Source organism: Marmota monax, unplaced genomic scaffold (genome assembly GCF_021218885.2).
Source record: "Marmota monax isolate L192 unplaced genomic scaffold, Marmota_monax_Labrador192_F-V1.1 WCK01_AAM20220418_F8-fsc00099, whole genome shotgun sequence".
Taxonomy (NCBI): Eukaryota; Metazoa; Chordata; class Mammalia; order Rodentia; family Sciuridae; genus Marmota; species Marmota monax.
Window position 1 is genome coordinate 6,666,607 of NW_026692126.1, and position 24,597 is coordinate 6,691,203.

Consider the following 24,597-nt stretch of genomic DNA (forward strand, 5'->3'; position numbering starts at 1 on the left):
GTCCTTGGCCCATTTGTTGATTGGGTTGTTTGTTCTCTTATTGTCTAATTTTTTGAGTTCTTTGTATACTCTGGATATTATGGCTCTATCTGAAGTGTGAGGAGTAAAGATTTGTTCCCAGGATGTAGGCTCTCTATTTACCTCTCTTATTGTTTCTTTTGCTGAGAAAAAACTTTTTAGTTTGAGTAAGTCCCATTTGTTGATTTTTGTTATTAACTTTTGTGCTATGGGTGTCCTATTGAGGAATTTGGAGCCCGACCCCACAGTATGTAGATCGTAGCCAACTTTTTCTTCTATCATACGGCGTGTCTCTGATTTGATATCAAGCTCCTTGATCCATTTTGAATTCACTTTTGTGCATGGCGAGAGAAAGGGATTCAGTTTCATTTTGTTGCATATGGATTTCCAGTTTTCCCAGCACCATTTGTTGAAGATGCTATCCTTCCTCCATTGCATGCTTTTAGCCCCTTTATCAAATATAAGATAGTTGTAGTTTTGTGGATTGGTTTTTGTGTCCTCTATTCTGTACCATTGGTCCACCCGCCTGTTTTGGTACCAGTACCATGCTGTTTTTGTTACTATTGCTCTGTAGTATAGTTTGAAGTCTGGTATCGCTATACCGCCTGACTCACACTTCCTGCTTAGCATTGTTTTTGCTATTCTGGGTCTTTTATTTTTCCATATGAATTTCATGATTGCTTTCTCTATTTCTACAAGAAATGCCGTTGGGATTTTGATTGGCATTGCATTAAACCTATAGAGAACTTTGGGTAATATCGCTATTTTGATGATGTTAGTTCTGCCTGTCCATGAACAGGGTATATTTTTCCATCTTCTAAGATCTTCTTCTATTTCTCTCTTTAGGGTTCTGTAGTTTTCATTGTATAAGTCTTTCACCTCTTTTGTTAGGTTGATTCCCAAGTATTTTATTTTTTTTGAAGATATTGTGAATGGAGTGGTTGTCCTCATTTCCATTTCAGAGGATTTGTCGCTGACATACAGGAATGCCTTTGATTTATGCGTGTTGATTTTATATCCTGCCACTTTGCTGAATTCATTTATTAGCTATAATAGTTTCTTTGTAGACCCTTTTGGGTCTGCTAGGTATAGAATCATATCATCTCCAAATAGTGATAATTTAAGTTCTTCTTTCCCTATTTTTATGCCTTTAATTTGTTTCGTCTGTCTAATTGCTCTGGCCAGTGTTTCGAGAACTATGTTGAACAGAAGTGGAGAGAGAGGGCATCCCTGTCTTGTTCCAGATTTTAGAGGGAATGCCTTCAATTTTTCTCCATTCAGAATGATGCTAGCCTGAGGCTTAGCATAGATTGCTTTTACAATATTGAGATGTTCCTGTTATCCCTAGTTTTTCTAGAGTTTTGAACATAAAGGGATGCTGTACTTTGTCGAATGCTTTTTCCGCATCTATCGAGATGATCATATGATTCTTATTTTTAAGTCTATTGATGTGGTGAATAACATTTATTGATTTCCGTATATTGAACCAGCCTTGCATCCCAGGGATGAATCCTACTTGATCATGGTGCACAATTTTTTTGATATGTTTTTGTATCCTATTCGCTAGAATTTTATTGAGGATTTTTGCATCTAGGTTCATTAGAGATATTGGTCTGTAGTTTTCTTTCTTTGAAGTGTCTTTGTCTGGTTTAGGTATCAGGGTGATGTTGGCCTCGTAGAATGAATTTGGAAGTTCTCCCTCTTTTTCTATTTCCCGAAGTAGCTTGAAAAGTATTGGTATTAGTTCCTCTTTAAAGGTTTTGTAAAACTCTGCTGTATACCCATCCGGTCCTGGGCTTTTCTTAGTTGGTAGTCTTTTGATGGTTTCTTCTATTTCCTCAATTGATATTGGTCTGTTTAAGTTGTCTATATCCTCCTGACTCAATCTGGGCAGATCATATGACTTAAGAAAGTTATCTATGCCTTCACTATCTTCTAATTTACTGGAGTATAAGGATTCAAAATAATTTTTGATTATCTTCTGTATTTCTGAAGTGTCTGTTGTGATATTGCCTTTTTCATCCTGTATGCTAGTAATTTGAGTTCTCTCTCTTCTTCTCTTCGCTAGCATGGCTAAGGGTCTGTCGATTTTGTTTATTTTTTCAAAGAACCAACTTTTAGTTTTGTCAATTTTTTCAATTGTTTCTTTTGTTTCGATTTCATTAATTTCAGCTCTGATTTTAATTATTTCTTGCCTTCTACTTCTTTTGCTGTTGTTTTGCTCTTCTTTTTCTAGGATTTTGAGATGAAGTATGAGATCATTTATTTGTTGGTTTTTTCTTTTTTTAAGGAATGAACTCCAAGCAATGAATTTTCCTCTTAGAACTGCTTTCAATGTGTCCCATAGATTCCGATATGTTGTGTCTGTGTTTTCATTTATCTCTAAGAATTTTTTAATTTCCTCCTTGATGTCTTCTATAACCCATTGATCATTCAGTAACCTATTGTTCATTCTCCAAGTGATGTATGCTTTTTCCTTCCTTCTTTTATCGTTGATTTTCAGTTTCATTCCATTATGATCAGATAAGATGCATGGTATTATCTCTACTCCTTTATATTGTCTAAGAGTTGCCCTGTGACATAATATATGATCTGTTTTTGAGAAGGATCCATGTGCTGCTGAGAAAAAAGTGTAACTGCTTGATGTTGGGTGGTATATTCTATATATGTCAATTAAGTCTAGGTTATCAATTGTGTTATTGAGTTCTATAGTTTCCTTATTCAACTTTTGTTTGGAAGATCTTTCCAGTGGGGAGAGAGGTGTGTTGATGTCTCCCATGATTATTGTATGGTGGTCTATTAGACTCTTGAACTTGAGAAGAGTGTGTTTGATGAACATAGCTGCACCATTGTTTGGGGCATATATATTTATGATTGTTATGTCTTGTTGTTGTATGGTTCCCTTAAGCAGTATGTAGTGTCCCTCATTATCACTTTTGATTAACTTTGGCTTGAAATCTATTTTATTTGATATGAGTATGGACACTCCTGCTTGTTTCCGAAGTCCATATGAGTGATATGATTTTTCCCAACCTTTCACCTTCAGCCTATGTATGTCTTTTCCTATCAAATGCATCTCCTGTAGGCAGCATATTGTTGGGTCTTGTTTTGTGATCCATTCTACTAGCCTGTGTCTCTTAATTGGTGAGTTTAAGCCATTAACATTTAGGGTTATTATTGAGATATGGGTTGTTCTTCCAGCCATATTTGTTTATTTCTGTTACTAAACATGGTTTGTTTTCCTCTTTGATTATTTTCGCCCCCTTTACTGTCCTACCTCCCTCTGTTGGTTTTCATTGTTATTTTCCATTTCCTCTTCCTGTAATGTTTTGCCGAGGATGTTTTGAAGAGATGGTTTTCTAGCTGCAAATTCTTTTAACTTTTGTTTATCGTGGAAGGTTTTAATTCCATCTTCCATCCTGAAGCTTAATTTCGCTGGATACACAATTCTTGTTTGGAACCCATTTTCTTTCAGTGTTTGAAATATGTTATTCCAGGATCTTCTAGCTTTCAGAGTCTGTGTTGAAAGATCAGCTGTTATCCTGATTGGCTTACCCCTAAATGTAATCTGCTTCCTTTCTCTTGTAGCTTTTAAAATTCTCTCCTTATTCTGTATATTGGGCATCTTCATTATAATGTGTCTAGGTGTGGATCTCTTATGATTTTGCACATTCGGCGTCCTGTAGGCTTCTAGGATTTGGGATTCTGTCTCATTCTTCAAGTCTGGGAAGTTTTCTCATATTATTTCATTGAATAGATTGCTCATTCCTTTGGTTTGGAGTTCTGTACCTTCCTGTATCCCAATGACTCTTAAGTTTGGTCTCTTCATGTTATCCCATATTTCTTGGATGTTCTGCTCATGGTTTCTTAACAGTCTTGCTGAGCTGTCTATGTTCTTTTCAAGTTGAAATACTTTGTCTTCGTTGTCTGATGTTCTATCTTCTAAGTGTTCTACTCTGCTGGTAGTATTCTCCATTGAGTTTTTAAGTTGGTTTATTGCTTCCTGCATTTCTAGGATTTCTGTTTGTTTGTTTTTTATAACCTCTATTTCCCTGTATAGTTGATCCTTTGCTTCCTGGATTTGTTTGTGTAATTCCTTGTCGAAGTGATCTTTCATTGTCTGATTTTGCTGTCTAATGTCTTCCTTGATACTCCAGATCATCTGAAGCATGGATATCCTGAATTCTTTATCTGACATTCCATCTGCTGCAGCTGTTACCTCTTCTAAAGTTGAGTTGACCTGCATTGCTTGTGGTCCTTTCTTTCCTTGTCTTTTCATACTGCTTGCGTTTCTTTCTGCTTGGTGAAACTGTTGTGTTTTTGAAATGTTTTTTCCCCTATATATTTATATTGCTCTTGTATAGTTGAAAAGTCTCCCTTGCAGGGTCGGACAGTGGTCTGCCTACCTTGAGGCGCGGGCGGCGGCTCTGCTCTCTCCTTACTCCAATTGGAGTGTCGTGACTACCACGCCGGCAGGTCATTGGGCCTGTTCCAGGGGCGGGCGGCGGCTCTGTTCTGCCCCTACTCCAATTGGGGTGACGTGTCTGTCGCACCCCTGCCGGCCCCTGGGTCTGTTCCACCGGTCAGTCGCAGGTCTGCCTACCTTGCAGGCACGGGCGGCGGCTCTGCTCTGCCCCTACTCCAAATGGGGTGACGTGTCTGTCACACCGGCAGGCCACTGGGCCTGTGCCGCTGGTCAGTCGCAGGTCTGCCCACCTTTCGGGCACGGGTGGCGGCTCTGCTCTGCCCCTACTCCAATTGGGGTGTCGTGACTACCACGCCGGCAGGTCGCTGGGCCTGTTCCTGGCACGGGCGGCGACTCTGCTCTGCCCCTACTCCAATTGGGGTGACATGTGTACCACGCCGGCAGGCTCCTGGGCCTGATCTGCTGGTCTGTCGCAGGTCTGCCTATCTTGCAGGCGCGGCGGCGGCTCTGCTCTGCCCCTCCTATCAGGCCTGCGGACCGCTAGGCCTGATCTGCAGGTTGGTAGCAGGTCTGCTCACCCTGCTGGCACGGGTGGCGGTTCCACTCCGCCCCCACTCCAATTGGGGTCACGTGACCACCACACCGGCGGGGCCTGCTCCAGGCGCGGGCGGCCGCCCGGCTCCTCCCCTCTGGCTCGACAACAAATCGAGAGAGACTCGGTTGTCTGTGCCTCACCCTCCCTAACAGGAGACCAACTGTTTCTGTTGCCGCTGGTATTGATGAAGTTCTCTCCTCCGCCTCTTTCTGATGACATCAGATCTCTGCCATGTTGGTATCCTATGCGAATGGCAGCATTTCGTTCCCCTTGCCGGGCAACCAAAGCAACGGGTGAGTCCTGACCGGCCCTCAGCAGGACCCGGACCGAGAAGCAGTTTCCGCGGGCTCCTTCGCCTTGGGCCAGGGCCGCTCCGTGCCCGGTGTATGCTCTGATAAGAGCAGGCTCCAAGAAGCACTCAGGCACTGAGCCTGAGTAATCTGTCTGCAAGCCGCAGGCGAATGGCAGCCTGAAATTACCTGTTCTATGGCTGAATGAGTTGTGGTCAATCGGAAACAGGGATGGTGACGTCAGCTCTCCAGTATGGTGGCTGCTGGCCTCCTCTGTGGTCTGACCGGTGTGGAGAACCGAGATGGACCGCTTCCTTCCCCCGTCTTGAACCCAGAATTCAGCACTGAGTATGGCGCTTGCACGGCTGGCAGAAACTGCAGCGCTGTATCCCTGCACCACTATCTCCTCGTTTCCCAGCGCGCGCTGCAGACTCTAGCCGCGGGGCGATTTGCTGAATTAGCAGTGTTACCCTCCGTGCAACAAATCTCTCGCGTTTGAGTCCCCGTAGCCGATCCTCGTGCGATGGAAATCCTTCCTCCAGGTTCCGGAGCACCCCACTATTGCTGGAAATTCCTAACAAGATATCCTTTAGCCATCCTGACTCGTCATACTCCCACAGAGTGACGCGGCACACGGGGGCAATGCACTCCCCTCGCCGCCATCTTCCAGTTATCCCCACTCAAAATTCTTGATCTTCTTGCCTGTAGCTCTCTCATATTTCTACAAATACCCTTGTTCTAGCCATTCTGAACTTTTTAGGTATTATTTCTCCAAAACTTGTTTCATATCTTTATGCTTCTGGAATTGTGTTGTAATAGAGGCTTTAAAATAATGAATGAGTTACAGTGAATTATGAATAAATAAAAATAATATGCCAAATGCTGGCTTTGCTCAGTAGTGTTAAGTGATTTATATAATCTTGTTTAATCTTCAAAATAACCATGTAATTACATACTTTATTTCTGCCATTTTGCAGGTTATAAACTCAAATTGTAGAGAGGCTAAATAACTTGCTGAAAGTTAGCATAGCAGCCAGTATACAGTAGAGTCATGTTTTAGCTCTAGGAAGCCATTAAGATTTATTCTCCCTCTAGGAATAAATTAATGAAAAAATACAGTCATGCCTATTCTTGTTTCCTTTGCTTTGAATATTTTTTCCTTAGTTCACATTTGCCCAACTCAGGCTTTTTTTAAGGCTCAGTTTGGGCATTTCTTTTTCCTGCTCTTGACCACCTATGCTATTATAAATTCTCTTCCTTTTAGCATTTTGGATTTGCACCATACAATATTTGTTTGATTTATTGATTTATGGACTCTATAACATGGGTCATATTTTATGTATTTTTATATCTCTAATATCCAATATATAATAGGCATTTTTATATTGGAAAATCAAGAAATAAAAGCTGTGGTGTGACTCCATAGTATAAAGAATAGGCATGAAAATGTTTTGACAATTTTAGTAGATGAAGAATTTATGAATTAAGTGTAATGGATCTCCTTTTAGAGTAATGACAAAAATTATAGGAGTCAAGTGATACTGTGTTTTAAATTGAGTGATGACTGCAGTTTTAAACTCGGAATCACATAATGGTGTAATATATAGAAATGGAAATTCTCTGAGCTCATTCTACATTTTGTTCCATGACCCACCTTCCCTGATTTCATAAGAGGTTAAATAAAACTAGTGGGTCTAAAGCAAATATTTCCCTTTTATGTAAACTAGAGATTTTGAAAGATTTTAACATAAATAATAAATTGCTATAAGTTTTCGTATTTTTCTAGTAATCTTGTTTTATGATAGTCACTCATGGCATGTGATCTGTAGCTAAGATGAGCACATGCATTACTAGCACTGAAGATGCAACACCTTTGTAGTATTAGGAATCATTTGCATACAAATGGATGGGAAATGATAATTTGCATAAAGCACATATTTCACATTGTGAAAAAAAGTAAAAATAAAATGTGACATAGGGAAGATATGGAAATAATGTCATAAAGAAGGAATGTATAAGGGAATACAATTTATCAGAACAAAAGATACATTTTTCAGCCTTCTTTGTTAAGTAATTTCTGGTAACACTTTAAACAGTGTTTCTCAGAGTGTGTTCTCAGATACCCTGTGTCAGAGTTCCTGGAGAGCACATACTTGAGTCGTACCTTCAAATTATTGATTCATAATGGCTTGATTAAAGCCCAGGAAACTACATTGTTAATAAGATACTATGAAAATTAGCATACTGAAATTTTAGAGATAGTCATCCAAGAGTTTTGTTCTTTTCTTCATTCAACAGTATAATTTTGAGTATCTCCTATAATACTAAGCAATGTTCCGAATGGAACGTGTAAGATAACAAAGCAGAAAAAGAACTTTTTACTTTATGATGCTTTTATATCTCAGGGAAACAAAGACAGGAAATAAATTTAATAAATAAAGTACAAGGCAATATGGTCAACTTAGATTCTCTCAAAATAAAAATTTAAAAGGGCTGAGGGTATTACTCTGCAGCAGAGCCCTTGCTAAAATGCACAAGGTCCTGTGATTGATCCCCAGTACCAGTCCCTTCCCTGCCCACCAAAAAAGTTCAAAGGTATAAGTACTATGGAAAAATAAATACAACAGGATAAGGGAAATGAGGGCTATAAGAGACAAGGGTATATATAATTTAAAATAGTATTTTAAGTGTATATTTCATGGAGAATAAGACATTTGAGCAATAACCCAGGGGGCGGGGGGATCGCAAAGGTAGACCAGAGACAAAAATTTAGAAGGATATTATGTAATGTAGGTGAGAAATAGATGTCAATTTGAAACTGATTGATGGAAGTTATGATGAGACCTGATCAATTTATGGATCTATTTTGAAGATAATTCTCATAGATATTATGAAGAATATAATATTAAGCATGAGAGCAAGGAGTCATGACTGATTCCATGATTCTTCATCAGAGAAACTGGAAGGATGTAGTTGTCATTTAATTGATATGGGATTATAGGAAAAAGAGATTTTGACAAGAAAAACAAAAGTTTAGTTTCAGACATGTTAAGTTCACTATGTTTATTGTTTATACAAGTGGGATAGTGATTAGACAAATGCATAAAGAAGGCAAGAGAGAAAATATGACTTGAGATATAAGTTTGGGAATCATCATCAGATTGATTGTGTAAAGCCCTTAGTTTGACCAGGTGAGATTACCAAAGGAGTGAATATAAAGAGAAATGACAGTGGTTCAGAACGGGACTGGAAAGTAGCAAAGGAGGCCAAAAAAGAGTGAATGACCAGTGATAGGACAGAAATCAGGAGCTACCACTTTATTTTAGCAGCCAAGTGAAGAAAGAATACCAAACAGAGAGGCATAAGCAGTACTTTAGACATGTAAATTTAAAATAAACACTTGGAATTAACTACTGGATTTAGTAACATGGAAATATGATTACAAAATTACTCAACAAGAGCAAATTTGCTGAAGCAATGAGGTAGAAGTTGTGATTAAAGCCTGAGTGGAGAGGACATGGAGACAAAAAGTACTGTCAGATCTTTTTAATTTAATATAAAAAGGAACACAAATGGATATAGTACATGGGGCCAAGAGATAAAATATTTGTAGGATGTTGAGAAGATCTAGTAGAAAAAGAAACTATATTCAGAGGAGAAGCAGAAGAATTGTTAGAGAAGTCAGTGTTTGTGAAGAGCACAGAAATTCCTAGCAGGCACATGGGTAAGAGGGAGATAAAGGTGATAATAAAAGCTTCCATTAAGCCTCCTCACTGCTGGCAAGTCTTGGTTCAAATGTCATCTTCATGAGACCGTCCTGACCACACTGTTTGAAAAACAAAAAAGTTTCTGGCCCCATGTTCCCCACCCTATTTTGCAAATCTATTTTATTCTCTTAACATCCATCACCTCCTATCATTCTATGCAATTTATTATGTTTCTTATGCCCTGCTATCCCCTACACCATAGATGTTTTATCATAATAAGGCTTTAATCTTGCCCATTGAATTTATTGCTCTGTCAGGCATCTAAAAAATGTAATACAATAAACATTTGGTTAAATATGTATTAAATGATTGAATTAATAATTGATTCTTGTGTCGCTGATCATATAGTTAAACAGACTGAATTCTGGAGAAAATTCTTATTATCTTCCAGGTAACATCTTTGAGGATAGTATTAGTGTCCCTTAACTGCTATTTAAAATTATTAGTTTTAGTAATAAGTTTTATTGAATGGATTCTTTATGTTGTTCAAGGTGTTTTCCTCTTCATTATGCATGGCAATCTAATTTAGTGTACTGGAACCTTAACGTTGTCTCATCACCTAAATTTTGAAATGACGTAAAAATAACAGTTTATTTCTGCTCTTTCACATACTTAATTTTCTTGGTTTGAGCTCCAAACTAACATACCCACACACTATAGCAGTCTGTACTTAAATATAGCTACTAACTGAATGTTTTGCACTTAGGTGGCTATAAATATCTGCTGATTTAATTTATTGTAACACTAAAGTGTAGTTTCACTAACCTGTCAATGTTTACTGAACAATTATACAAAGAAATATTTAAATCAGCCTGCTTATTAAACTTGTAGCCTGAAGCATTATATAGATTAAAAAAAATTTAAAGATTCACAAAAAATTAACACATTTAAAAGTAATTTTACTATGTTTAAATTTGGTTCATTAAAAAGACTATATTTTTATCCAGTTCTCAAGATCTTAATTTTATTAGATTTGTTATCTTGGTACTCAAGAAGAGTTTCTAAAGTGAGATAAATTTTGAGATATGGTAATTTCTCCTTCAGACTAAAGAAGGAATTCAGGTCTGTAGATTTGTTTATTGTTTTGCATCAGTGCCTGCTAATTTGCTTAAGTAACAGGACTTGCCGAGTGAGCATGAAAGAACAGTATTCTATCTTGCCTCTTCTCAGCTTGCTAGAGCAACACCACTGGCCCCATTTCATCAGCACAGTCTTTATCATGAGCTTCTCCCCCACATTTAAAATCGAATATTTTTTAAAAAATCAGAATCCTAAAATTTAATTAATGACATCTTCAGAGCTTTGATGGGGTGATTGTAATTAAATATTTGTGTAGCATATGTGTAGATCACTAAGGTCATTAGAATGTTGATAATAACATAACTAGAGATATTTAGATTAAGTACTGGAAATGCATTGACTGGTGAATAATTAAAGGAAAGCATATAATTTACCCCTTAGAGTAAAGATACATTCCTACCATGTAACTGGTTAATATGTTTAACTCTCATCCACGACACTGATTAGAATGTTATTTTTATAATTTGGGGAAGGAATCTTGCCATCAAGTCTATTCTCTATATTTTTCATTTTTAAATAATCATTTGATATTTAATTGTATTTAAAAAATTAATATATATGATTAATTTTTATTCTAATGAATATGGTACTGCTAACATTTGAAGCAATAAACAGTTTCTTTAAATGAATTTTCTATAAAAATATGTATTTGAAGATAAAAATACTTTGAGAAACCTTATTGATAGCACTGTCAAGATCAGCAGGGAGCAACTCTGCTGTTTGAAATACTTATCTTGCAAACTGTTATGCTACTTTATGATTATGTCATAAGAATTAACAAAATTTATTTTTCTTGCAATTGATGACTAAAGGGAAAAATTAACTTATCCTGAGAATTATATATATTCCTGTTTTTTGAGAATTATGAATATATTCTTATTTAAATATATTTTTATTTAAATTAATTTATAATTTATAATAAAATCATATAATCTATACTATGAAATTACATTAATGAATTTTTGTAAGATTTCTGATTATGTTTTGGTTTGATTATTTATCATTCTAAGTTCTAGGTTTTAAATTTCCTTTTGAAATAAAAGCAAAATGTTAGTTTATGTAAAAACCATCATCTAAAAGAAAATTCTTAAATTCCCTTAAAAATCTACCTACAGCCTACTTTATGTTATATCTGTATCGTTCTCAATGTTATTAACAGTGTTATGTCTCATTACTTGAAAGAACAAACTAATTCTGCCCAAATTATGTCTTCCAGTTACCTAAAGATGCATGTTTGCACAATGATATAGGTAACAATTAATTAAGCAATATTATAGCCAATCATATAGTCATAGCTTTTCAACAGAAATATTTTTATAATTCAGAATGATTCCTACATTGCAGTAACTTAAAATATTTTTATCTCTTTTACATGCTATGAGGTGCTCCAGAGTTATTAAAGTGATATGACCATGAACCAACTTCATTTGGGGCAAAAATTATTTTAAAACAAAAATAGAAACACGAAGTTTGGAGAACTATTGTATTCAATACTCTCCATTAATACCCTTTTTCTATTTATTCCTGGGTCTCAGTATTTTGTATATGTGTATATATAATGTATGCATGTATGGGCACATAGTGTTTTAAGAACAAACATTTTCATCATGTGTACACATTCACATGTGTCTGACTGTCACTGACAGGATTGTTTGCACAGAAGTGATAACAACGTGGCATTTACAAGTGATTAATTTTTGTTGGCTCAAATCAGTAGTTTAGTAACACAAAGTGGTTATTCTTACTCAAAAATGCGTAATCAGTAAATAGTTTTGGGATTTATCACCTTTTTGACTTGAACTATTCCACTCATTTAATAAAATGGATGGATTATTTCCCGAAATACAAAAATGAAAACCTTTTAAAAAGTCTTATAGTCCTAATCTTTTAGAGCAAATTAAGTTCTTTAAAAGAATGCCTCAGTTCATTGGACTTGCTAGTAACATATTACTTTAAATTTATCATGTTGCTTTCATTTTATTTTTTAAAAGATGATACTTAGTCTATAAAATTAGATCACTTTAAATTTGCTTTATACTGCTATGTTGACATTATATGCAAATGAAAGTTTACATGTGTTTTAAACTGCCTTATTTTCAAACTAATCTGTTGTCATACATTTCTCCCATGCTTCCATTATAAGTTATAAACTTTGACTTCAATATAGAATTAAATTAATTGATTCTACACATTATACTTATTTAGATTTAAACCAGATAAAAGTGTCTTATGTTTAGCATTGTTTCAGTATACTTGAGACTGTCTATAGTGTATAGTCTTTCCATACTATTTTAATGAGCTCTCACAAAACTTCATAAGGGTGTATAATCATTCCTTTTTCATACAAGGGGAAGCAGAGATAAGAAGTTGCCCAACATTATAAAACAGTAAAAGGTGGGTTGTGGTGAGACCTTTCACACTTCAGACCCGATGTACATTTACATGCCAGGAAACCTTTGCATGCCAAGCATCTGGAGGTATTAAAAATAGATCATCTGTGGTCTCTGTGCTTAAAGAGTTCTAGGTTTTGTGAAAGCAAAGCAAACTCTCAAAAAGCTAAGACTTTATTATTTTAGGCTGCTTATTTAAACCAATGTTAACCAAATTTTTAGATAAAAGCATTCTATAGTAACAAAAAGATATCAAAACACATTTTGAACAAGAATCTGCTGATTCATTGGCCATTATTTCTTAATTCTGATATGTAATTTTTTTCTGAAAACCTGATATAACTTATTGCTGTCAGTTGTCCTAAATTGCCACATGAAGAATACTGTATTGCTCTATGCATCACTTCTCAATTAGTTTTGTCCATTAATGATTCAAATAAAAAACGTGCAAAGTGTGAAAAAAATGTTTTTTATTTATTTTAATTTGTTATACATGACAGCAGAATGCATTTCAATTCATAGTACACATATAGAGCACAAATTTTCATTTCTCTAGTTGTACAGAGTCGAGTCACAAAATTCATGTCTTCATACATGTACTTAGGGTACTGATGTTCATCTCATTCTATCATTATTCCTACCCTCATACCCAATCCCCACCCCCTTTGTCCTATCCAACATTCCTCCATTTCTCCCATACTTCCACCTACACCCGTTATGGATCAGCTCCTTTGTATCAGAGAAAAAAATTCAGCCTTTGGTTTGGGGGATTGGCTTACTTCATTTAGCATGATATTCTCCAGCTCCATCCATTTGCCTACAAATGCCATGATTTTATTCTCTTTTAATGCTGAGTAATATTCCACTGTGTATATATAGCACAGTTTCTTTATCCATTCATCTATTGAAGGACATCTAGGTTGGTTCCACAGTTTAGCTATTGTGAATTGTGCTGCTATAAACATTGATGTGACTGTGTCCATGTAGTATGCTGTTCTTGGGTATAACCAAGGAGTGGGATAGCTGGATCAAATGGTGGTTCCATTCCAAGTTTTCCAGGGAATCTCCATACTGCTTTCCATATTGGTTGCACCAATTTTCTGTCCCACTAGCAATATATGAGTGTGCCTTTCTCCCCACATCCTTGCAAACATTTATTGTTGCCATTCTGAATGGAGTGAGATGAAATCTTAGGGTAGTTTTGATATGCATTTCTCTAATTGCTAGAGATGTTGAACATTTTTTCATATATTTGTTGATTGATTGACAGATATATGAAAAAATTTATACGGGCTATTTTATTAACTCAGTTAAAATTTAAATTTCTAGGATAAAAATTAGAGTGAGAATTAATTAATTTTAGAATAAATATAAGCATTTTTTGTAATCCTCAAATATTAGAGTCAGCCTTGCTAAAAACTTAAGTTTTTTCTATGTTGTCCTCTGGATTTTAGGCAAGAAAACTTTAGAGATATTTCACCTTTGTTATCAATATGTCTAATTCTAGATGTCACACTTCAGCAAAATAAAAAGTACCCAAGTGACAGTAAAACATATACATTTAAAATATATCACAGTGACTCCAAGATGGCCGCGAATAGAGTGCATCACACCCCGTGTACCACGTCACTGCGCAGGTGAATAACGAAATAGAACGAAAAAAACTATCTTGTTAGGAATTTACAGCAAAATTGGGGTGCACCAAAACCTAGAGGAAGGATTTCCAGCACCGAGGTCCGGTAATTGAGTCTCAAACACGAGCCAACTGTATGACCCGAGATCCAGGCTGACTGATCCGCGCCGCCCGCCCCGCGGCTACAGATGGCGGGGTGCCACCGAGAATCAACCAGCAAGCAGAGAGAAACGTTGCTACGGATTCTGTGGAATTCTGCCGGCTGTGCCATCACTGAGCCCTGGGCTGAGTTTGGGATTTCAGATGGGGAAGGAAGCAGTCCAGTTCTATGCCCCACAACGGAAACTCCAACAAGGAAGCCAGTGGCCACCATCTTGGGGAGCTGACGTAACCACCGCCAGTCTCTGACAGATTGCAACAATAAAACAGGTGTGTGTTACTCAGCCCAACTCCCATACAGTGGGGAATTCGCATAAAATCTCTCCTAGGCTTTCCGGGGAGGGATTATCAGAACAAGCCTGCATAAAGACGCTGGAAAAGGGAGAGTCACCTGACCTCCAAATCCCCCTCCCATCAGCGGCGAAAATGAAACCTGTCTTGCCAGTGCTGGGGGAGGGGCAAGCGGAAAAAATCAAAACAACAGAGTGCCAGGGTTCCCAATAGCCACCCTCCACACCCAGCAAACTGTAGGCTCAGAGTACAGTTTGAACTGCCGAGAGGCATCACTCAGGGGAAGACTGGGCTAGCAGGAGAAGCCAGGACTAGCAGGAGAAACCAGGGGACTAGTGGCCAGGCTCTCGCGACTGGGCGGCTGGAGAGCGCACGCCCGCCGGCGACAGCCCACCCACTGCCCGCGTGACTGGGTGGCTGGAGAACACCCACCCGCCGGCAACAGCCGGCCTGCTGCCCGCGTGACTGGGCAGCTGGAGTCCGCCCGCCCGCTGGCGACCGATCGCCCGCCGGCTGCCAGCGCGATTGGGCGGCTAGAGAATGCCCGCCCTCAGGCAACCGCCTGCGGCCCCCACGACTGGCGGCTGGAGACCGCCCGCCCACTGGCAACCACGCGGCTAGACCCCGAGATGCGGCCCAGCAGGTATGGCACAGAGACTCTAGGAAGAGGTCTATACCCAGGCCTTCATGAAGTAGCCAACCGGGAGCTGAAACCAACCAGAGACAGTCCAGTCCCACCCCCCCGCCTTCGGACACCCCAGCAAGGAGCCTGGGGCTCACCATAGCAGAGAGGTGACGTCACTGGAGCTCGGCCGTCGGAATTCTTTCCCAGCGGAATCCACTTTAGCAGGCATAGTCTATCAACACAAAGGAGAGACAACAGAGATATACAAAACCAAAACAAATCTATAGGAGAGAGCAGAAACACAGCAATCAAATAGAGCTGGGAAGTAACGTGAACAACATGAAAAAACAAGGGAAAAAAGGATTACAAACTATGCAGGACAACTTAAATCTACAGGAGGACCTAGAAGCATCAGAAACATGGATAGGGAAAGAACTCAAGGCATACCTAACTCAGATGGAAAGGAATATTAGAGAAGACATGAGACAGCAAGTCCAAGCAATGAAAGTATATTTTGAAAATGAATTAAACAAACAAATTCAAATGGCAAAGGACGAGCTTTACCAGGAGATAGATATCTTAAAAAAAATCAAACAGTATTTCATTTCCTAGAAATGTAGGAAACTATAAACCAAATTAAAAACTCAAACAAGAATATTACAAATAGACTAGATCAAGTAGAAGTCAGAACATCAGATAATGAAGACAAAGTTTATCAACTTGAAAAGAATATAGTCAACACAGAAAAGATGCTTAAATCTCACAAGCAATCTATTCAAGAGATATGGGATGTCATAAAAAAACCAAATTTGAGAGTCATCGGGATAGAAGGCATAGAGATTCAAACCAAAGGAATGGACAACCTATTAAATGAAATAATTCTAGAAAACTTCCCAGAGATGAAAGATGGAATGGATTGCCAAATCCTGGAAGCCTACAGGACCCCAAACATTCAAAACCGTAATAGACCAACTCCAAGACATATAATTATGAAGATAGCCAACATACAGAACAAGGAGAGAATATTAAAAGCTACGAGAGAAAGGAGGCAGATTACATTCAGGGGTAAACCAATTACATTAACAACTGATTTTTCATCACAGATTTTGAAAGCGAGAAAATCCTGGAACAATGTATTTCAAACACTGAAAAATAATGGATTCCAACCAAGAATACTGTATCCCGCAAAATTAAGCTTCAGATTTGACAATGAAATTAAAATCTTTCACGATAAACTAAAGCTAAAAGAATTCTCAGCCAGAAAACCAGCACTGCAAAGCATTTTGAGCAAAATACTACAAGAAGAGGAATTGGAAAATAGTGCCCAAAACTAACAGCGGGAGGTATCTCAGTAAAGGGGGAGGAAAATAACCAAAAAGTAAAAACTAGCCAAACTAAAATAAATAAATAAACAAACATGACTGGAAGTACAAACCATATTTCAATTGTAACCTTAAATGTTAATGGCCTAAATTCACCAATCAAGAGATATAGGCTAGTAACCTGGATCAAAAAAAACAAATCCAACAATATGCTCCCTTCAGGAGACTCATATGATAGGAAAAGACATACACAGGCTGAAGGTAAAAGGTTGGGAAAAATCATAACACTCACATGGCCCTCGGAAGCAAGCAGGAGTGGCCATACTCATATCGAATAAAATCAACTTCAAACCTAAGTTCATCAAAAGGGATAAAGAAGGACACTATATACTGTTAAAAGGAGCCATCCACCAAAAAGACATAACAATTATCAATTTGTATGCACCAAACAATGGTGCTGCAACGTTCATAAAACAAACTCTCCTCAAGTTCAAGAGTCAAATAGACTACAACACAATAATTATGGGTGACTTCAACACACCGCTCTCACCATTAGACAGATCCTCTAGACAAAAGCTGAATAAAGAAACTATAGAACTCAATAGCACAATCAATAACCTAGACTTAACCGACATATATAGAATATATCAACCATCATCAAGTGGATACACGTTCTTCTCAGCAGCACATGGATCCTACTCAAAGATAGACCATATATTATGCCATAGGGCAACTCTTAGTAAATATAAAGGTGTGGAGATAATACCATGCACCATAGCTGATCATAATGGAATGAAACTGGAAATCAATGATAAAAGAAGGAAGGAAAAATCCTACATCACATAGAAAATGAACAATATGTTACTGAATGATCAATGGGATACAGAAGACATAAAGGAGGAGATAAAAAAATTCTTAGAGACAAATGACAATACAGACACAACATACCGTAATCTATGGGACACAATGAAAGCAGTTTTAAGAGGGAAATTCATTTCCTGGAGTTCTTTCCTCAAAAAAAGAAAAAACCAACAAATAAATGAACTCACACTACACCTCAAAAACCTAGAAAAGGAAGAGCAAAACAACAGCAAATGTAGTAGAAGACAAGAAATAATTAAAATCAGAGCAGAAATCAACGAAATCGAAACAAAAAAAACCATTGAAAAAATTAATAAAACTAAAAGTTGTTTCTTTTAAAAAATAAATAAGATCGACAGGCCGTTAGCCATGCTAACGAAGAGAAGAAGAGAGAGAACTCAAATTACTAACATACGGGATGAAAAAGGCAATATCACAACAGACACTACAGAAATACAGAAGATAATTAGAAAGTATTTTGAAACCCTATATTCCAATAAAATAGAAGATAGTGAAGATATCGATAAATTTCTTAAGTCATACGATCTGCCCAGATTGAGTCAGGAAGACACACACAATTTAAACAGACCAATAACAAAGGAAGAAATAGAAGAAACCATCAAAAGACTATCAACCAAGAAAAGCCCTGGACCGGATTGGTATATAGCGGAGTTTTACAAAACCTTCAAAGAAGAATTAATACCAATACTTTTCAAGCTATTTCAAGAAATAGAAAAAGAAGAAGTTCTTCCAAATTCATTCTATGAGGCCAACATCACCCTGATCCCGAAACCAGACAAAGACATTTCAAAGAAAGAAAACTACAGACCAATATCTCTAATGAACTTGGATGCAAAAATTCTCAATAAAATCCTGGTGAATCAAATACAAAAGCATATCAAAAAAATGTGCACCATGATCAAGTAGGATTCATCCCTGGGATGCAAGGCTGGTTCAATATACGGAAATCAATAAATGCTATTCACCACATCAATAGACTTAAAGATAAGAACCATATGATCATCTCGATAGATGCAGAAAAAGCATTCGACAAAGTACAGCATCCCTTTATGTTCAAAACACTAGAAAAACTAGGAATAACAGGAACTTACCTCAACATTGTAAAAGCTATATATGCTAAATCTCAGGCTAACATCATCCTAAATGGAGAAAAACTGAAGGCATTCCCTCTAAAATCTGGAACAAGACAGGGATGCCCTCTATCACCACTTCTATTCAATTTAGTTCTTGAAATAGTAGCCAGAGCAATTAGACAGACAAAAGAAATTAAAGCCATAAAAATAGGAAAAGAAGAACTTAAATTATCGCTATTTGCAGATGACATGATAATATATTTAACAGACCCAAAAGGGTCTACAAAGAAACTGCTAGAGTTAATAAATGAATTCAGCAAAGTGGCAGGATATAAAATCAACACGCATAAATCAAAGTCATTCCTGTATATCAGCAACAAAACTTCTGAAATGGAAATGAGGAAAACCACTCCATTCACAATATCCTCAAAAAAATAAGATACTTGGGAATCAACCTAACAAAAGAGGTGAAAGATTTATACAATGAAAACTACAGAACCCTAAAGAGAGAGATAGAAGAAGATCTTAGAAGATGGAAAAATGTACCCTGTTCACGGATAGGCAGAACTAACATCATCAAAATGGCGATATTACCCAAAGTTCTCTACAGGTTTAATGCAATGCCAATCAAAATCCCAACGGCGTATCTTGTAGAAATAGATAAAGCAATCATGAAATTCATATGGAAAAACAAAAGACCCAGAATAGCAAAAGCAATTCTAAGCAGGAAGTGTGAATCTGGAGGTATAGCGATACCAGATCTCAAACTGTACTACAGAGCAATAGTAACAAAAACATCATGGTACTGGTACCAAAACAGGCAGGTGGACCAATGGTACAGAATAGAGGACACAGAGACAAATCCACAAAATTACAACTTTCTTATATTTGATAAAGGGGCTAAAAGCATGCAATGGAGGAAGGATAGCATCTTCAACAAATGGAAATCCATATGCAACAAAATGAAACTGAATCCCTTTCTCTCGCCATGCACAAAAGTTAACTCAAAATGGATCAAGGAGCTAGATATCAAATCAGAGACACTGCATATGATAGAAGAAAAAGTTGGCTACGATCTACATACTGTGGGGTCGGGCTCCAAATTCCTTAATAGGATGCCCATATAATAACAAGAATAAACAAATGGGACCTACTTAAACTAAAAAGTTTTTTCTCAGCAAGAGAAACAGTAAGAGAGGTAAATAGAGAGCCTACATCCTGGGAACAATTTTTTTCCCCTCACACTTCAGATAGAGCCCTAATATCCAGAGTATACAAAGAACTCAAAAAATTAGACAATAAGATAACAAATAACCCAATCAACAAATGGGCCAAGGACATGAACAGACACTTCTCAGAGGAGGACATACAATCAATCAACAAGTACATGAAAAAATGCTCACCATCTCTAGCAGTCAGAGAAATGCAAATCAAAACCACCCTAAGATACCATCTCACTCCAGTAAGATTGGCAGCCATTATGAAGTCAAACAACAATAAGTGTTGGCGAGGATGTGGGGAAAAGGGTACACTTGTACATTGCTGGTGGGACTGCAAATTGGTGAGGCCAATTTGGAAAGCAGTATGGAGATTCCTGGGAAAGCTGGGAATGGAGCCACCATTTGACCCAGCTATTGCCCTTCTCGGACTATTCCCTGAAGACCTTAAAAGAGCGTACTATAGGGATACTGCCACATCAATGATCATAGCGGCACAATTCACAATAGCTAGACTGTGGAACCAACCTAGATGCCCTTCAATAGATGAATGGATAAAAAAAAAATGTGGCATTTATACACAATGGAGTATTACGCAGCAATAAAAAATGACAAAATCATGGAATTTGCAGGGAAATGGATGGCATTAGAGCAGATTATGCTAAGCGAAGCTAGCCAATCCTTAAAAAACAAATGCGAAATGTCTTCTTTGATATAAAGAGAGCAACTAAGAACAGAACAGGGAGGAAGAGCATGAGGAAAAGATTAACATTAAACAGAGACGAGTGGGGGGAGAGAAAGGGAGAGAGAAGGGAAATCATATGGAAATGGTAGGAGACCCTCAATGTTACACAAAATTACATATAAGAGGTTGTGAGGGGAAAGGGGGGGAAACGGGAAAGAATTGAACAACAACAGATGAGGTAGAGAGGGAAGATGGGAGGGGAGGGTACGGGGGATAGTAGGGGATAGGAAAGGTAGCAGAATACAACAGTCACTAATATGCCATTATGTAAAAATGTGAGTGTGTAACCGATGTGATTCTGCAATTTGTATTTGGGGTGAAAATGGGAGTTCATAACCCACTTGAGTCAAATGTATGAAAGATGATATATCATGAGCTTTGTAATGTTTTGAACAACCAATAAAAAAAAATATATCACAGATTTTCACTTGAGGTTGGTCATATAAAATTATGTGGAGATATTTTTCAAATGCAATAGCAAAACCACAAGACTTTACTATGCTGTATATGTTGGGATAGGTAGGAACAGGGCAGAATGGTTGGGAGGTGCCCTGCAAGGTAATTGTAATTTTAAAGTATTTGTTGATGCTTATCTTGGCTTCTGCATCTCACTGCAGTTTTTTCTTTAAGAACACTGAAAACAATTTTAAAAGAAACTTATAGTCAAAGCAATATGTATTTATCTCAACTATGTTTGAATTAATAATTTTAACTTTGATCATCCAGTGAGCAAATAAGCCAGAAATTGTGAAAGTTATATTTATTTTATTATTAAATGATTAGAACTTCTCAACACCCTATTACGCTTTAGGACATAATAGTTTAGACAAGGAAAGTTTTATTTCACTAAAGTTAATATTAATCTCAAAAGTAGTAATGTCTGTCATTTCTTGGACACTTACTGTGTCAGAGGCTATGTTAAGAACACTAACCTAAGTTATTATAATTTCATGTTTGCAGTAACACCAGGAGACAGGTACTGGTGAGGGAAGATACAACCTCAGGGACAAATGGCTCTTGGCAAGGCAGATGTGCTTTTGTGCAAACTCTTCTGTGGAGATTGTACACTGAGTTACCTTTCCAGAGCCTATGACTTTTACTGCTATAGTTTGCCATTTCTTATTTTTAAGAAAACTACAGTCTGTGCTGGACATTTCTCTTACAGTAGCTGTAGTAATTGTTCATTGTGGTTTAACTAATTGGCTGCTGTTTACTGAGCACCTGCTCTTTGCATTGTTTTGAGAATTTCTTATTCTGTATGTATATGTATATCATATTATATGTGATTATATGAGGGAAAATCTGCTATTAATATTTTTGATATAAGTGAAAATTTAATATTGTGAAGTAAATGAAAAATTAACATATTTGATACTTTTCAGTTTATAGATGGTCGACTGGCAAAACTAAATGCAGGAAGGGGTTTCTCTGATGTATTTGAAGAAGAAATCAGTTCAGGTGGCTTTTGTGGAGGTAAAACCTATTTACAATATTATTATCCATTTTTAAAATAACAATTACCTTGATTTTTGTACTTGAATTTATATATTCTGTTTCATAAACAACTCTTTTCTTCTGTATATACATAATGTCTTAAGTATATTTTTCATCTTATAATATCAATATCAAGTAATTTTGTTTGATATCTGTTATTCAAGGCATTAAGTTTGTCTTCATGAATTAGTAGCTGTTGACTTAGACAATCTCCTAATAATACTGCAAATGAATAATAGAAGTCCAATAAATATGTATCCTTTTGCCTTTCCTCCTAAATAGTTGTCTCTACCAGAAAATAATTGTAGTGGTAATTTCTGAGTATGAATTTAAAAACTGAGATTCGGATTGAAATGGCACATGTAATATAATCTAAAGGGAAATATGTGAACACCATAACTCATTCTGCATTTTTATGTAAGTGTATTATTTTATGGAAGTCTTTTCCTATTTTACTTTGCAGATCACTTCAGCTTTAGGAAAAGTATATCATTACATAAATATAACTAATTCTACAGCCCTCTGGTGTATTGTATTTATGGTGTCACGCAAGATTCCCATAAGTATAATTAATTATTCAAATGTAAATATCCCAAAATATAATTATATGGGCAACTAATGATTTATAGATTGATGTTTTGTGCACATATGTTCTAGTATATAGTCGCAACTTACATAGAATTTTGGTTGAGTCCTTGAAATGTCCCATTTATTCATTCATTCAGGCAGTATTACTGAGTCCTTACTATGTATTGTTCTAGATACCAGGCAAGCAAAATAAAGATTTTTTTCCCTCATATCTTGGTGTGTTTGTTTTTAACCTGGTATAATGGCGTTTTTTCCAACTCTTTGTAGTTATATTTGAAGAAAAGAAGTTTTTAGTCTGCATGAATAAATAGTTGTTAGAATTGAGAAAACATGAAATGATAAAAAGTCATAAGTATTCATCTATAAATTTAACAAATTTTAATTTTATTCTTAAATAAGATTTATTTCCTCACCTTAAAATATAGAAATAAATATACATTTTTTTCTAAAAGAAGTACAAATGAATTTTGCAATTGCAGACCTTTATCTAAGGTACAGCATTTTATTGATTGCATTTAGCTTGGGGAAAAAGTTCTATTTGACTTAGTAGGTAAGCTGCATATGGAATCATTCAGCTCCTTGCTTTCCTTAGCTCTTAGGGAAAAATTTAGCTTCAATGGAACTTTTGTGTTAAAATAATGCTGTTTTACTTTTCAACTAAGACAAGCAAAATATTGTCAGCTTATGGACAAATTGCTTGAGGCATCTATTCAGTATTTACATAACTGCTGTCTCATTATCTTTATGACCCGTGGGGCTAGTAGCTTTTATAGAATTGAAGTTGACATCTTGTGACAGTAATGGGGTAGAACTATGATCCTTTTATACAGTTAAATTCTGTGGTCTTAACCATTGCTCAAGATACCTCTGTAATAAAGTAGAAATAAATGGCTTTTCTGGTGGAAGAGGATAACTTAAGATTTTTTTTAATTAAAGATTTTATCACTTAAAAAATAATAGGGAAATATGATCACTGGTTATCATCTGACTTAGAGACTGCCACATTGTTAGTTCAACTCAATTTCAATTGCTTTGTTGTTCTTTAGTACAATTTAGTACAGAAAATGTTTTTGAGCTTTTATTCTAATTTGAGGGAGCAAATAACCTATCCCAAAGGAAATCCTAGTTCAGCAATTACTCATTTCAGTAAATAAAGAAGTACCTTAAAATAATACCTGTCAAATTTTATTTTTAGTTGTATTTTAGATTCTTTTAGATATACATGGAGATTATTCTTAGAAAATAAAGCATAATTCACTAGGATTTGAAATAAGAAAAATGACTAATAAAATTAGCAATATTCTTCTAACTACTAATTAGGACATATCTGTCTGTTTAGGATATATATCTGTCTGTTTATTTCCAAAAATATTTCTTGGTGGTCTCCTCCAAATGTGTCATCTAGTATACTCAGGAGAAGGAAGAGTACATCTGCCATGACATTCACCTGTAAAATGTAAACAGTAATAACTCTCATTTCTCTTACAGTAACTGTAGTAATTGTTCATGTTTATTGAGTACTAATATGTGTCAGAAATTCTCATTTTATTCTGACTACACTCTAAGAGGCACTTTGACTAGTCCATTTATATGAAGGCACTCAATTCAGTAATTCTCTCAAAGTCGCATAGGAAGTAGAGACCAGTCTAAACTCGGCACATATCTATCTAGTTTCAAAGCTCTTGTGGTAATGACTATAGCATATCTATGTTTTTATACTAGGAGATATTAATAAGGGAACAGGTTGTAAGCAAAAGTAGCACTTAAGCCCTCTCTTCTCTGAATAAAAGCAAAAGTCCTATATTTCTGACCATATCTTGAAGACTTGTTTATACATCAAGCACAGAAAAGATCACTGTAAGAGAAATCAACATTAACTAAAACTGAAGAACAAAATTAAGTTTCTTTAAGCAAAAATAATTAGGAAAATTTAGGGAAGCATCTATACATCATGACAGTAGTAATTTGTATGCTATTTTTGTTGCTAGTGTTTGTTTTATGA

General features: G+C 36.5%; 1 protein-coding gene across 5 annotated transcripts in view; it reads left to right on the forward strand.

The window, feature by feature from the left end:
• Dennd1b (DENN domain containing 1B) overlaps positions 1–24,597 on the forward strand; it is a 274,353-nt gene that overhangs the window by 212,276 nt on the left and 37,480 nt on the right. For 4 of the 5 annotated variants that reach the window (XM_058586056.1, XM_058586061.1, XM_046464870.1 and 1 more), the window contains one exon: positions 21,896–21,986. In XM_058586056.1, the coding sequence (XP_058442039.1) occupies positions 21,896–21,986 (91 nt within the window). Of the gene's footprint in view, positions 1–21,895; positions 22,028–24,597 lie in introns of those variants that run through there. The other variant, XM_058586068.1, reaches the window with a different exon arrangement.